The sequence below is a fragment of the Seriola dumerili genome, unplaced genomic scaffold (assembly GCF_002260705.1).
Source record: "Seriola dumerili isolate Sdu_G_001 unplaced genomic scaffold, Sdu_1.0 BDQW01000242.1, whole genome shotgun sequence".
NCBI classification, from domain to species: domain Eukaryota; kingdom Metazoa; phylum Chordata; class Actinopteri; order Carangiformes; family Carangidae; genus Seriola; species Seriola dumerili.
In genome coordinates, this window is record NW_019174497.1 from 436,058 (window position 1) to 449,987 (window position 13,930).

Here is a 13,930-nt window from a genome sequence, read left to right on the forward strand (position 1 = left end):
TCTCTGCGTTTTACCGACACCCCGCCACGATACAGCAGGTCTTTGTCTCAGCTCAGAGACGCTGCTCCCCTGCGCATAGACTTTCCCTTTCATTCAGGCACGGTTGAGAAGAGACGATCCACAGTTTGAGTGTGTGTGCGAGAGAGAGAGAAAATGTTGTTCTCTGTGCTGCGTGATTAAATAAAGAAAATCAGAGATGAGAGAGTGACAAACCTCCTCACTAAAAAAAAGACGCCCAAACTGCCTGTTACTCACACCGTGCCCAGCTCCTCTCTCACATAGAGCATGCCCAGTGGAGGAACCTGCATTTGTTACAGGGCGCTGTCAGGTTCTCCAATTAAGGCTGTTGAAAATTGTCACCGCTGCCCAATTTCTCTTCTCCCTCTCATTTAACGTCGTGGCTCGGAGGGTTACGGTCGGTCAGCGGCTGTTACTGTCACAGGGGACTCATCGTGTTCATGCACAGCTGACTGGAGAAGGTGTGACCCGGGAGCCATGAACGCGCAGATCCGCCCATACGATCAAAGAGAATCTGATCATACAGCTTCTTATGGCCTGATGATTTACGGGCGTAAGAAATGAGCCTGTAATAATCACACTGCTGACAGTGTACATGTGCGCAGACAGTGGAGAGTTGAGAGAATTTAATTTTTGCGCAACTCAATGTGCTGCACTTGATCTGTATAATAATTAGCCAATAGGGCCTCTACCTGTGTTTTAACGCACCAGCAGAGGGCGCCATTATTCACTGGAAACAGAAAACTTTTTGGTCCTCTTTTATATTGTTCGTTAACGTTTGTTTATTATCGTGAGATCTCAGAAACCTGCAGACAGAGTAATCACAGGTTGGCATAGTCAATATATTTTTTATTGAAAGACTTACTAATGCTGCACGAGGAGAGCAGTATCATGATGTTTTAACACTGTGACGCACATTTTAAAATTTAAACATGTTCTATTATTAGAGAGAAGAATGTATTTTTCTTTTTCTTTCTTTCTTTCTTTCTTTCTTTCTCTCTCTCTCTCTCTCTCTCTCTCTCTCTCTCTCTCTCTCTCTCTCTTTCTTTCCAAAACATTTTTTAGACTCGCTGCATTGTCGCTCTCTCAGATGGAGAGCTGCTTGTCCCCTCATCCTCCTCTTCTCTTTGGTGGGCAGTTCCCAGTCTCGGTTTTCACTCCTGATTATAAAGGAGGAGTTTCCAGCACTGAAACGCTTTTACTCCGCCTGGCCTGAATAAACGGAGTCCTCTGGCAGAGACTGCGTGATCCCGGACAGTAGACTGACCTCACAAAGTGTTTGATTTGGGCAAAAGGACGAGTTGCTTAAAAAACTGGCAACATGGCTGTGGCGGGCTGCACGAGATGCATTAAATATATGTTATTCTTCTTTAATTTTATTTTCTGGGTGAGTTGAACACATTTTATTTATATGTAGCGTAAGATTTAGTTTGACATACTTATGCTTTCTTAAAACTTTCTCTCCTCCTTTTGTTCGATTAAGCGAAATAACAGCTGCTCACATTTACACATCTGTGTAGCTCAGGGCTTTCAGTTCATAAATGATAAATCCTGGAGGAGACGCACAGGGTTTCCCGCCCTGCTGTGCTCATTACGCTGCTCTGTGTGGGGCTGTTCTGTCTTCAGAGAGGAGAGCAGCATCAGCACAGAGGAGGCACAGCACACACAAAACCTTGGCCATGCAGAGTTGAAAATGCTCTTACCCTTCATCAACACTTATTTTCTGCATGGCCGAGCACCAGCGCAGGGTGGCTGGAAGAGAGGGAGAGGGGAGCAGTCTGGGCCAGGGTGGGCATTTCACTGTGATATAGGACTGCTTTTTTTTTTTTTTTTTTAATGCTTAGCACGTTTCACATTAACTCTACTTCAGTTTCATCATTTCCTTGAGTCACCTCATGCTCATGTTAATCATGAACTCCACACAGTAAAGTCAGATCATGGCAGATGTTTTAGAGGAGAAACTGAACAAACTGTATCTGAGCAGTGGAGGATTTCTTGCTGTTCAGAGGAGTCTGGCTCTCCCCTAATTAAAAACGCATAAAGGGAGAGACTGAACAGAGCTAACAGAGTTTCTGGGGGAGGGGAACGCTGTTTCCCTCTGAAATTACTTTGTTCCTACCCGGTCACCAAATTGTAGCATTTGCTGCTTTTGAACTCAGGAAACACCTCATCAGTTGGTGCAGTTTTATTAATTTATTGTCCACTCCCCCTGCAAACTGAACTCTCCTGAAGTCTGGCTTGTTTTCTGAAAAGTTATGTCAGTGATAATGGATTTGTCACAGTAGTCCAGTGGTCTAATGCAGCTTTCTACTTTTACGCTTCATTACATCACATCAGACTTCCTGCAGAGGTGTCTTCCACTTCATGTGTTCACTCATGGCCTTGCACAGTCTGAACTGATCACTCGCTTGTGAATTTCCATTTGTTTTGCCTGCACAGAACAGTTGTCTTTTTTTCTTTTTTTTTTAAGAGAGCGCAGAGTCACCATATCCTGCAGCCGCTGCAATTGATTGAGTGTTTCCTCTGTTGGTTTTGTTGCTGTGCCTGTCATTGTGAAAACTCTGAGCCCTCTCTTCCTCATTTTGCTATTTTTCATGTCGAGGATTCAGTTTCCTGTTTCTTGGAGAACAATAGAGTGCACTCATGGCACTAAATGTGCAGATACCTTGATATAAACACTGGCAAAAAGAAAAAGGGCGTCAACATGTGACCAATAATCTGTGCTGGATGTGATCCTTCAGTAGTTATGCTCCATCAGCTTTTATATGATAAGACTTTTATCAGGATATTTCTGCTTTGTTTGATACAGAATAGAGGAGAGATTGAGGGAGATAACACTGAAAAACAAAGTTGTTGAGTTGGCTTTAAACAGTGCTGTGAGGACACGGTCTGTGCCATGGGTCACTGGGGTGTCAGGATATCCTCTCATCACTTCTCTTAAAGGACAGCGGACAGTTCACTGCCTCACGGCACAGCTGGACACACAGGGCAAGAAACATTAGCAGACAGGTTTAGTCACTGATTTGATCTTAGGAGAGTCGGGCTTCGAGCCGTCCCAGATGTCACGCCACTCTCTGTTGCCGCCATATTAAAAACCACATTGATGGGTCTTTTTAAAATGTCTTAAAAATTGATAACTACAAGTTTGTTTTAATATTCATGCCAACATCTCCTGAATATCAGCCTTTTTAAAAGGCTCTGATCCTCCTCATGGTTTCATCAAAGTGAAGAAACACAAAAGAGAATAATGAAAACCCTTTTCTCCTTGGGACAGCTGGCCGGAGGTGTGATCTTAGGAGTGGCCTTGTGGCTCCGCCATGACAGTCAAACCAGCAACCTCCTCATACTTCAGTTTGAAGGCCAGCAGGCGCCAAGCACTTTCTACATCAGTGAGTATACACCTTTAACATTAGAGTTTCCCCGTCACACCAGTGTGTAAACACCAAAAAAAAAGACTTTCCTCCTTATGTAAAATCTGCCTTTCTGAGTAGGTCATGTTTTTGGTGGTTCATCATCATTTCATTTTAAAGTTTAAATAAAATTAGAATTTTAGATTGGACCTGAAAACTACATAGAATATTATTTATCATTGCATCGCTGGATTTATTGTTCAAGGTTTTGATAGCTGTTTAAATTTCACACTTCAATGCCTCATGTCCACTGAGTGCAGTGCAGTTTGGGAATACAATGGGAAGACAAAATGAGAGGCACATCTTGTAATATAATGCATTTAATTAGAATGATGCAACAAACTATGGGCTCAAAAATATTGTAAAAGTGAAATGTCTTCACTCTCCCAGTCTCAACAAAGATAAACGATATTACAATCTTTGTAAAAGGAGCAGTGCTACTAAATTTATTTCATCACGTTGTATAGATTAATTAATTTGTCCGCCTCCTGTAAGCCGCTCAGTCGTCATCTTATGTCCCACCGGTTATTCTTCCTTTGTTACTCCTTAGCGTTTCTGTTCTCACACCATGTGACAGGAAGCTCACAGTTAACAAAGCGGTGGAAATTAACTTACCCATATTTCACTATCAGCTGGGACCATGTGAGTAATGTACAGAAATAGTAAGAGCGGTGTGACCTCTTAAGAGAAGAACAGGAAACAGGACCTACGTACATCCACAGCATGACTTAAGAGTAGCACAGCCGGCATCATAGGAGATATCCTCAGATAAATATACATGTTTGTTAACTTCAGAAAGTCCCAGCCTTTGGGTTTTTTTCAAGACAGAGCAGACTCTTCAGACAGATGTTGAGACATATGTTGGCTCTGAGTGAAACGAACGGTCTGTGAGCATGGTGTACAAATAAAGCCATCATGTGCCTTCTGTCACCCACACTTTATATCACTTGATCCTCAGGAATTTTCAGGAGTTTTGCATGAATGCAGCACAGCATGCTCTCTGTATATCTTTGCAAAAGTCTTAAAGGTTCAACCGAATCCCAGAATCACCATCATGTCCCCTTCACTGCCCTCAGCAGTACAGAGATTGGCACTAAAACCTACAATACATGATATGTTTTAAACATTTCAAAGGTCCATCATCTCAGTTTGTTGTGGTGGTGAACTTTAGTGAGCCCATTCATTTAGATTTGGGCCCCTGCTGCTCTCCCATACTTACTCCTCAGTAAGTATACGGAGCGAAGGCAAGCCCGTGCTTTTTATAGAGGAAAGGCACACTCGTGATTTTAAAGGCAGGGCGGCAAGAGAGGCCCACCCAAGCGAGATCAAGGGATTGTTTCTTTTTTTTTTCCCTCCCTTGAACATACGCCCTTGCATAATTCAAATAACCTTGTACATCTGCACATTACCTCTCAAATTAGAGTTTGGAGTGGATGTTTTTAGCATGCTGGCACACCAAAGTGGTATTTATGTAAGGCTGAAAATACACAGTCTCCTGCATCTTGACCAGTGCCTGAAATCATTATTGGTGGCAGTTGTCAGTAGTCTGGTGTGGTTAGTGCTACAGCCTTTCGTACTGTAGCAGATACAGTACGTGTGACACATTTTGTTACACAAGTAAACAGGATATTTCTGTTGCTTTACACTGTATGTTTAATTCACAGGCTCAGACCTAAATATTGGAGCTTTGTTTCATAACTTAAAATATATATAAAGGTTGTATTGTGGGTAAGTGGCTGCAAAGGAAGGCACAGTTAATGTTGATATGTGAATATGAATTACATGTGTACATCAGTGTACACAATGGGCAAGCCTTTATTTAAAGCCTCACAGCTACTGAAACCTGTTCTGTTGATACTTAAACAGGAAATTTCCAAAATTTCCCACATGAAAATGGCAAAAAGCAAAGATGTGATGGGTTTTAAAGTTTTATTTATTGTAACTCTGTTTGCTGTATTACTCAGTAATAAAGCTGTTTACTAAAGTTCAACCCAAAGACAAACACTGGGACTCCAGTGAGTCTTATTCTCTCTCATTCTTCTCTCTCAGTCATTGTGTGTAAATGAGAGTGTTTTTTTTCTACTGCCACTCTCATGCTGATGTTTCAGCTGCTGTCAGTGGTTACCAGAAACTTCAACTGCTTTCAATGCAAACAAATGTATCTCATGCCCTTCCTCTGCAGTAGAAACTTCAACCACTTTCATGGCTGCACTTCATCGATTTAACTCTAGAACAGATTTTTACTGTGGTAAATTTATGCCAGAAGAATGTTAGTCTCAGTCATTATGTTAAGCCACAGATATGAAAGTAGTATGAGCATGGGAGCAGAGTCAGTGGCTAGTTAGCTTAGCTTAGCATAAAGAACTGGAAAACTGGCCTGGCTCTGTTTGAGAAAAACAAAATCTGTCTCCCGACACCCCTGGAGCTCACAAATGGTTGTTTTTACACCTTGGGAAGTGAGAAATTGAAGAAATGAGATCATGTGTTAATTACTCTGCTGGCTGATTATGGTTAAACTTGGAGGCTAGCTTTTACTTATTTCTAGTCTTTATGCTAAAGTAAGATGCTTGGCTCCTGGCTCTAGCTTCAGCTTTAGCATACAGATATGAGAGTGGTATCAACCTTCTCATCTGACATTTGGCAAGATAGAGAATGAGAATTCCCCCAAAATGTCAAATTATTGCTTTAGCATGCTATCATGTTACACTTCAGGTGAGATACAGTGCCTGTCTGCTTTGAGCCATTTTTTCCATCATCTTTCTGTTAACAAGATGACACACTCAGTAAATCATCCTCATCTCATCATTCATCCACTGACATACAGAGTGATTGGGTTCATCTGAGTTTATTGGTGTCAAGCTCTGACAGTGTGGACATGGCTTCACAGCCCCTGTTTTTTTTAATGGTGGACGAGAAGAAAAGGGAGAAGTCCAAGTGGGGCTTTTAGCTGGTGTTCACCTCCCTTTTTTTTGCCCCTCTGGAGATTACAGAGGGAGACAAGAAATAAATGAACTTCCCCGGTGGTATAAAATTGCCTGTCTCCCTTAAAGTCTCAATAGCCTTCAAACCTCAAAGGGTGTTGTCATAGTAATGGAAGGCAGTGGAAATAATGCCTGCTTTGCCGCATTGCCGGGTTACTGGCCCTGTAGCTGTTTCTCACTACAACAAAAACATCAAGTCCTGAAAGAGACAGAGAGACGGGGAGGGTGTATTAAAGGAGGAGGTGTTGAGTTGAGACAGAGAGAGAAAAGAGAGTGTAGATGTAGGAAGAGTTGTGCGTAATATTTGAGGTACGTTGTGAGAGGTTGGAGGCCTGCAGAAGAGTCAGAGTCTCTTACTGTCTGTCCATTTCAGACCGCACTGTCAGCCTACATTAGAGGCTGCATGTGTTTTGTTTGCGTGTGTGTAAGAATAGAAAACCAAGAAACAGACTGCTCCCAGAACGTCACGCTAAAAAGCAGTGGTGGAAGACGTATTCAGTATCCTTACCTAAGTAAAACTACCACTACACTATTTTATAAACTGTTATATAGTTTAGGCCCCCTCCAAAGGGTCAGGGAAGATAAATCGGATTTATTTGATTATGCAAAAACCTAACCTGCAAAGTAACTAGTAACCAGAGCTGTCAGATAAATCTGGTGTGGTAAAACATACAATATTTCTGTATGAAATCATTGGTAAAAAGGATTTAAAGTTTTTGGATTATGGTTGGATTGAAGTCATTAGATTATTCTGTTATTTTTTTAATTCATGTTGGAGTTGGGCTGCCCATTAGTACTTCCTATAATCGCTCTGGTGAAACAAAAATAACCCAATTACAGGAATTACAGGAGTGAATTGGCTACACATTCCAACAACATTGCTGAATGTTTCAAAGCTCAGCCTTGGAAATAGCAGCTGACATTAAAAAAAAAAGTTTCATTAATTGAGCTTCCAATCATGTTATTTGATTCCCATCAACAGAAAGTACAGAAAGGCAAGAAGTTCCTCAGCCTCTGCCTCTCATTTACACACAGACTTTACTTATATTGAAAATGAAAGTATATAAATAGACCAATCCTGAAGTGTCATGTTATTTCCTGTTTGTGCTGCCAAAAATAAATTCTCTGAAAGACCTTCGTGACGAATTAAAAATTAAAAGAGAGGATGTTATGCGTCCCATGGATTATCAATTTTTAAATTTGACCAGTAGTACATTTACTTTAGTACTGTACTGAACTACAGTTCAGAGGTACTTGCATTTTTCTTGAGTCTTTACATTTTATGCTTCATGCTTTATACTTCTACTACACTATAGTTCAGAGGGAAATATTGTGCTAACCCCACAGATTGTGCAGTAGAAATTATTCAATACTATTATTGAGTTGTTACTTTGCAGATAAAGATTTTACATGCAATACAAAATCCCAGTTTATAACGTGATGTATTCTTGTAGATTAAACTGCCCAACAGTAAATAAATTAGTTAAAATTGGCTTTACATTGACAAACTACAACATTAAATTGCTGGTCACATATTATCACTACTATAAACTGGTAATATAATAGAATATACAACAAGGAACTATCTCATATGATGAGTACTGTTACTTTTGATGACACATTTTTTCTGTACTTTTATTTTAGAAAGTACAGAAGATAAATGTAGAGCAGGCTGCAGCAGATTGGTGACATGTTATTTTTCTTATCTTTTTATTGAATGTCTTTATGACACTAGCTCCCTCCTTGTCCTCTAAATCAACTACTGTGTCCAGTGCTTTGTTTCTTTAAGATGCATTAAACATAACCCAGGCCTCTGCTGTAACTGGAGCTTTATTGCTATTCAGGACTACCTGCTCTGGTGCCTGTTGCACACTTCTGTTTGCCATTAAACGTCACGTGAAACTGTTTTTTTTTCTCATCACTGTAGATCATGACCAAAAATTGGAAATACATTGCCTGAGCTTTCAGTAGGACTACAAATGATTTTTAGTCGTCTCTTTATGTCAGTTTAATCACACAAAGATGTGTGTGGGTGGGTGACTGTGTATTCACACGGTTCCTGGGGAAAGATAATGCTCGGGGTCAGAGGTCAGTGCAGAGGGGGCTGGTGGGGGGTTGGTGGTGTCTGGAAGGCATTTCCTGGCCTGGCAGCTGCACAGAGTCAGCTCCACCTCTCTCCGTAACGATGTGGGAGCTGTTTATCTCCAGAATGTCAATAATGTCATGTCATCCTCTGGGTAAGGCAAGGGAAACATCCAGGAAGTCCATTATCAAACAATGTATGGATCAATAAATGGGCAGCGGGCACAAACTGCTCTGACACCGCTGCCGTCTAGTGGCGCCGAGGACACAGTGCTCACATGATGAACCTCGTCTCTTTAAACTCTGCTGTTAGAGAGTCAGTTTTCTGTTGTCTGTGTGTTTACAGGTGTGTACATACTGATAGCTGTTGGAGCTGTGATGATGCTCGTCGGCTTCCTCGGTTGTTACGGAGCCATTCAGGAATCTCAGTGTCTGCTGGGGACGGTGAGCATCTCTACTTTTTCATTTTGCAGCTCTCGCGCCTGTTAACATTATCCAGCAGGATCTCTTACTTGAATTAAAATTAAACAATTTATTTTAATCTGTTAGAGACTTTGAGATTCAAACACTTTCCCTCATTTTGTTTTTTAAGTTCTTCTTCTTTTTGGTGATCCTGTTTGCCTGTGAAGTGGCTGCAGCAATCTGGGGTTTCATGAACAGGGACACAGTAAGTGATATGCGCACACACACACACACACACACACAACATCACTGCACCATGTTCAGTGTTTGCGTTGATTTTTCCTTTCTGTTCCAGTGAACCTGCTCTGTCTGATTGTTGTTGTGTCTCTAAAACAACCTGCACGACTCCCCGCTGTCCACAGATCTCCAAAGAACTGATCAACTTCTACGATTCTGCGTACATCAAGGCTTTGGACGTCTCTGGCTCTCCTAGTAAAGACGCTGCCATCAAGGTCTTGGATGTTTTCCACACTACGGTATGTCATGACGAAAAACGTTCTCTTCATTTGGCTCTGATGTGGTAAAAACAAGACAAAAGTTGTGTAGTTATGTGTAAATGATAAAATATATGTGAATCTTGCATTTTTGTAAAGTGAGTGACCTCTTGTTTCTCTTCTTGGCTTCTTCCTCAGCTCGACTGCTGTGGTAAAGGAGATGACAGTGCGCTCTTCAAACAAGTTGCCAGCGCCTTGTGTCCAAAAAAGTCTCCAGAAGATTTTCTCCAATCTCAGGTATTCACAAATTTGTACTAAAATTCATAATAAACAGTTGATTCCATCCATCCATCCATCCATCCATCCATCCAATGTTTTCATTGACGTTGTCTGTAAATAAATTTTAGTTGCTAAAGAAAAGTCACAAAAACAGTTGCATCTTCAGAAATAGGGACACAAAGGGATCGATTAATAACAGCTACTTAACATATGAAGCAAATAAAGCTGGATAAACTGATTCTCGAGTGCTGTTAAGAAAGGGGGGGACGAGAGGAAAATTATAAGATGTATATGTATATTATACAATATTAGATTTCACATCGATGTAGTGACTTACCTTATATTTATCACCCATTCCTGTCCAATTATTTCATTTAATTCTCACTCAGTAACTTTACTACACACTAACAATCTGTGTCGGTGTTGGAGACAACAAGCTCGATTTCTACCTTGAAACTGTCACCAGTCTGTTGTCAGATTTCCAAAACAATGTGCATATGAGACTCTAAACTGCAACAGTATATCTAGTTTGGTTAAATAACCCAACAGTAATATAAAAATATGAAAAGCATAATAAAAAAAATAACACCAGGTCAAAATAACACCTTGTACTAAGGGGTTTACTAACCATGGGTGCTGGGGGAAGTTCTGCTGTTATTGTGTTTGTACCATATTGACCCAACTGACTTATACCAGCAATAAAGGCATTTACCCTTTAGTATTTGATTACATATAACATAATTAATAATAATTACCCTGCTCTCCATGCCATTTAACCCATTAAATACTGTGTACTCATTCATCATGTTGGCATGGTCAACGTCTTCACTCTGCCTCTGTCTCCTCGCAGAGCTGTCATGATAAACTGGTCGAGCTGTTCTCTGAGAAGCTCCACCTGATTGGTCTGGCTGCCTTGGTGGTTGCCGTCATCATGGTGAGTGTCAGATTGGTGCGAGAGGGCCCACGACAGCTTCCCTGAAACTCCTGCTTTTATCAGCCGTGATGAGGAACAGAGACATATTGGATTAAGCTGTTCTGTCCTTTATCCCATTTAGATCTTCGAGATGATCTTCACCATGGTGCTCTGTTGTGGGATCCGTAACAGCCCTGGAGTGTACTAGGAGTCCAGCCAACAAGCGTATAATGGAATTATTTTATTATGTGTTTCCATGCATCGGCTCCTTTTCCTTTTGATTATAACACAACAAGATGGATATCTCTCCCTTTATTTTAGATTAGAAACTATAAATTGTGTTTAATATTGCTAATCTGTCATCACTCAGTTGTCTTACACAGTAATTTAGCTTCTATCTGTCAGATGTTCTTTATTTATCATACAACACTTCATATGAATCTTTTATATTTACAGTATATATGTGAAATATTTCTCTTAAGTCATTGAACCTAATGCTGTTTTTATGGATGTATAAATTGTATATATCTACTGTATACTTGTCATATATTAATAACACGTAGGAGAGTCCATATATTCCCTGGTTGATTGTTTGAGATGCATCTCGCTGCAGCGTCACAGTGTTACAATATATTTAAGCAGCAGGGTTTCAGTGGTCTGAGATCGTCTTCTGTCTTACTCTAGTAATTGTCCAGATGATGAGTTAGCCTGCATGTTCTTGTGTCTCTTCTTTGTGCCCAGTGAACCATCTCATGCTTTAAATAATGACAGAAACAGTTAGGTTTTATTACTTAACCTGTTTTAATAATGCTAATAAATTATGTCACCTCTCTTGTACCATTGATTTCCTACCATTTCTTTTGCTCATGATCCATCAAGAAGATATTGCTTCGTAAGTTTGATTTCTGCTGAAGGAGGTAAAACTACACTATTTTACAAAAGAGAAGCAAATAATAGAGAAAAGTCTGGAAAATAAACATTTTGTGTATCAGAATATCGTTTTTTCTTATGTCCTATCAGGGAAATCATCTCACAACCCAACTAGCTTCATCTCGTGACCCCTTGTAGGGGTTCCAACCCCCAGGCTGGGAACCACTGTGCTACACAGATGGTCCAAGGAGCTAAATATACAAAGTTTGCACAGTTTTATACAAAGATTCAATCCAATCATAACAATCCATATCCTCAAGTGAAGTATCTCATTTCCTCTCAGTGACATTCTTCACTGGGAGATTCAGTGTTTGTCTGTTGAACATTAACTGTGTCAGTCCTCTGTCTTACAGTGAGCTGCTTGATCCGTACAACTCTCCGCTTCCCTCTGATACTTCACTTATTTCAAACCTGCTGTATTTGCCTCATGTCACCACAGGGGGGCAGTGTGATGTCAACACCCCTCTTGCTCAATCAGCACAATCTTTCCCACAGCAGCAGGGTTGAATACACTAAAATCTCAACTCACCTGTATTTCTAGCCATGTGGCTGCGGACACGCCCAGGACACACGTGTTTGTTCTGCCAACAGGTTTACCTGCTCATCAGAGGACTAGCTCTTGATCCATGATGTCACGTGTCAGGATGCCCGCCACGCTCAATCTCTGTTTTGTTTCATGATGCATGGTTACTGGAAAGATATTTTAGAAATAAAACTTTGTTAAATCAAACTCCAAAACGGTGAGTGTGACAATTAAAAGAAGAAGCCACACAACACATAAACATGACCCCTCTTCTCTCGTTTACTCAGTGACTTCTGTTTCTTCCCCTCAGTACAATGCAACGCAGTTCAACAGCCTCCAGAATAATCCTACAACTAAATCTACACCTTTCTAAAAACTTTCCATAAAAACTGAACATCATAACCTTCATGAAGGGAAGATTTATTGCAGGACTGTTGGATTAGACTGAAATAGTCTTAGCTCAGTGTACCGAGCAGATATGAATGAAGATTTTTCAGTACAGGTTACCTTATTAGGTGTAATCCTCTAGAGTCTGTCTATTCAAGGGTGAACAGTTTACCGGTTTTATTTATAGTAACATGACTTTTTATGTGTCATTTAGAGATAAGCTGAGAAACTGCTGATGTAGGGCTTTCATGCAGTATTTCATTTATGTCAGTAGACATTTTTTTTAAAACCTTTAATTATAACATTTAGCTGTTTAAGATCACTTTACATGTAGATAAACTATTATTTTTGTATTTCTTACATTTGTCAGTGATATTTTTTTGTATAAACAATATTTTCTTTATATCCGTGAACTGTTCTAAAATAATGTTTTGAGGTACAGTATATCACGAGATTTGTACATTTTATATGTACAGTTTCATTTTCCATATTTTGGGTTGCTGACAGCTGTGTACTTTGGTAAACTGAAAAAAATAGTATCATAGCCAAAAGTGCTAACATAATAAACATAATAATAAATGCATACAAAGTCTGGAAAAATTAACCACAATCGTAATCGTAAGTACTTTTCTAGATATAATGATATAATTATATGCCCACATACTTCTGTATATGTTTGGTCTGTTTTTCATGGTTTGGGCTTTGCCCCTTAGCTCCAGTTAAGGGAAATCTTAATGCTACAGTACACATTCATATTTAGACTGTAGTTTGTTCTGCTCAACGTTGTGACAACAGTCTGGGGAAGCCCCCTTTCCTGTCATGACAATGTCCCTGTGCACAAAGCCAGGTTTGGTGTGGTGTGTGGCCTGCACAGAACTTCCTGCAACACCTGTGTTATGAACTGCAATGCGGAATGAGAACCAGCGGGCCTTATCAGCTGACATCAGTGTCCAACCTCTGTGATGCTCATGAGGCTGAATGGAAGGAAATCTCTGCAACCAAAAGTCTTCCCAGAGGAGTGGAGGCTGTTACAGCAGCATATTAAAACCCATGAAATGTTCAGCAGTCACATATGGGTGTAATCAACTATCATCAGTCACATATGGCTGTGAATCTGGGAGCCATGTTTGATTCAGCACTGAAGTTCAGCAAACAAATAAATCAGGTCATCAAATCCAGACAGTCAGCTCCAAACCCATACCTTCATACCCACCTGCCTCATTTACTGCTACTCTTTATATTTTGGCATCAGCCACATTTGTTTATCTCATCTCCAACTGGTTAAGAGATCTGCACTAGGTCTTTACCCCCATGTTCTGATTGGCATCCTGGAGACTCCAGGCCCCGTTTCACAGCTCAAAACATATTTAACATGGTTTCGTTAGCTTCATTCTTAATGACTAGTTTTTTCTATGAACAGGATTTTGAACTGATGTCTTGTTTCAGCAGTCCACTGCAGGAAATGACATGTTTGGAGTCTCAGAGACCCCATCTGTAAAACACAGTTGAAT

The 13,930-nt window shown here is 40.3% G+C and overlaps 1 protein-coding gene across 1 annotated transcript; it reads left to right on the forward strand.

The window, feature by feature from the left end:
• The first annotated feature begins 1,163 nt into the window (after positions 1 to 1,163).
• LOC111229912 (CD81 antigen-like) lies at positions 1,164 to 11,416 on the forward strand. Its single transcript, XM_022756440.1, has 8 exons — positions 1,164 to 1,405; positions 3,293 to 3,407; positions 8,838 to 8,935; positions 9,084 to 9,158; positions 9,316 to 9,429; positions 9,586 to 9,684; positions 10,517 to 10,600; positions 10,722 to 11,416. Exons 1-8 carry the CDS (start codon positions 1,340 to 1,342, stop codon positions 10,785 to 10,787), a joined length of 717 nt encoding a protein of 238 aa, XP_022612161.1. The 5' UTR covers positions 1,164 to 1,339; the 3' UTR covers positions 10,788 to 11,416.
• The last annotated feature ends 2,514 nt before the right edge of the window (positions 11,417 to 13,930 follow it).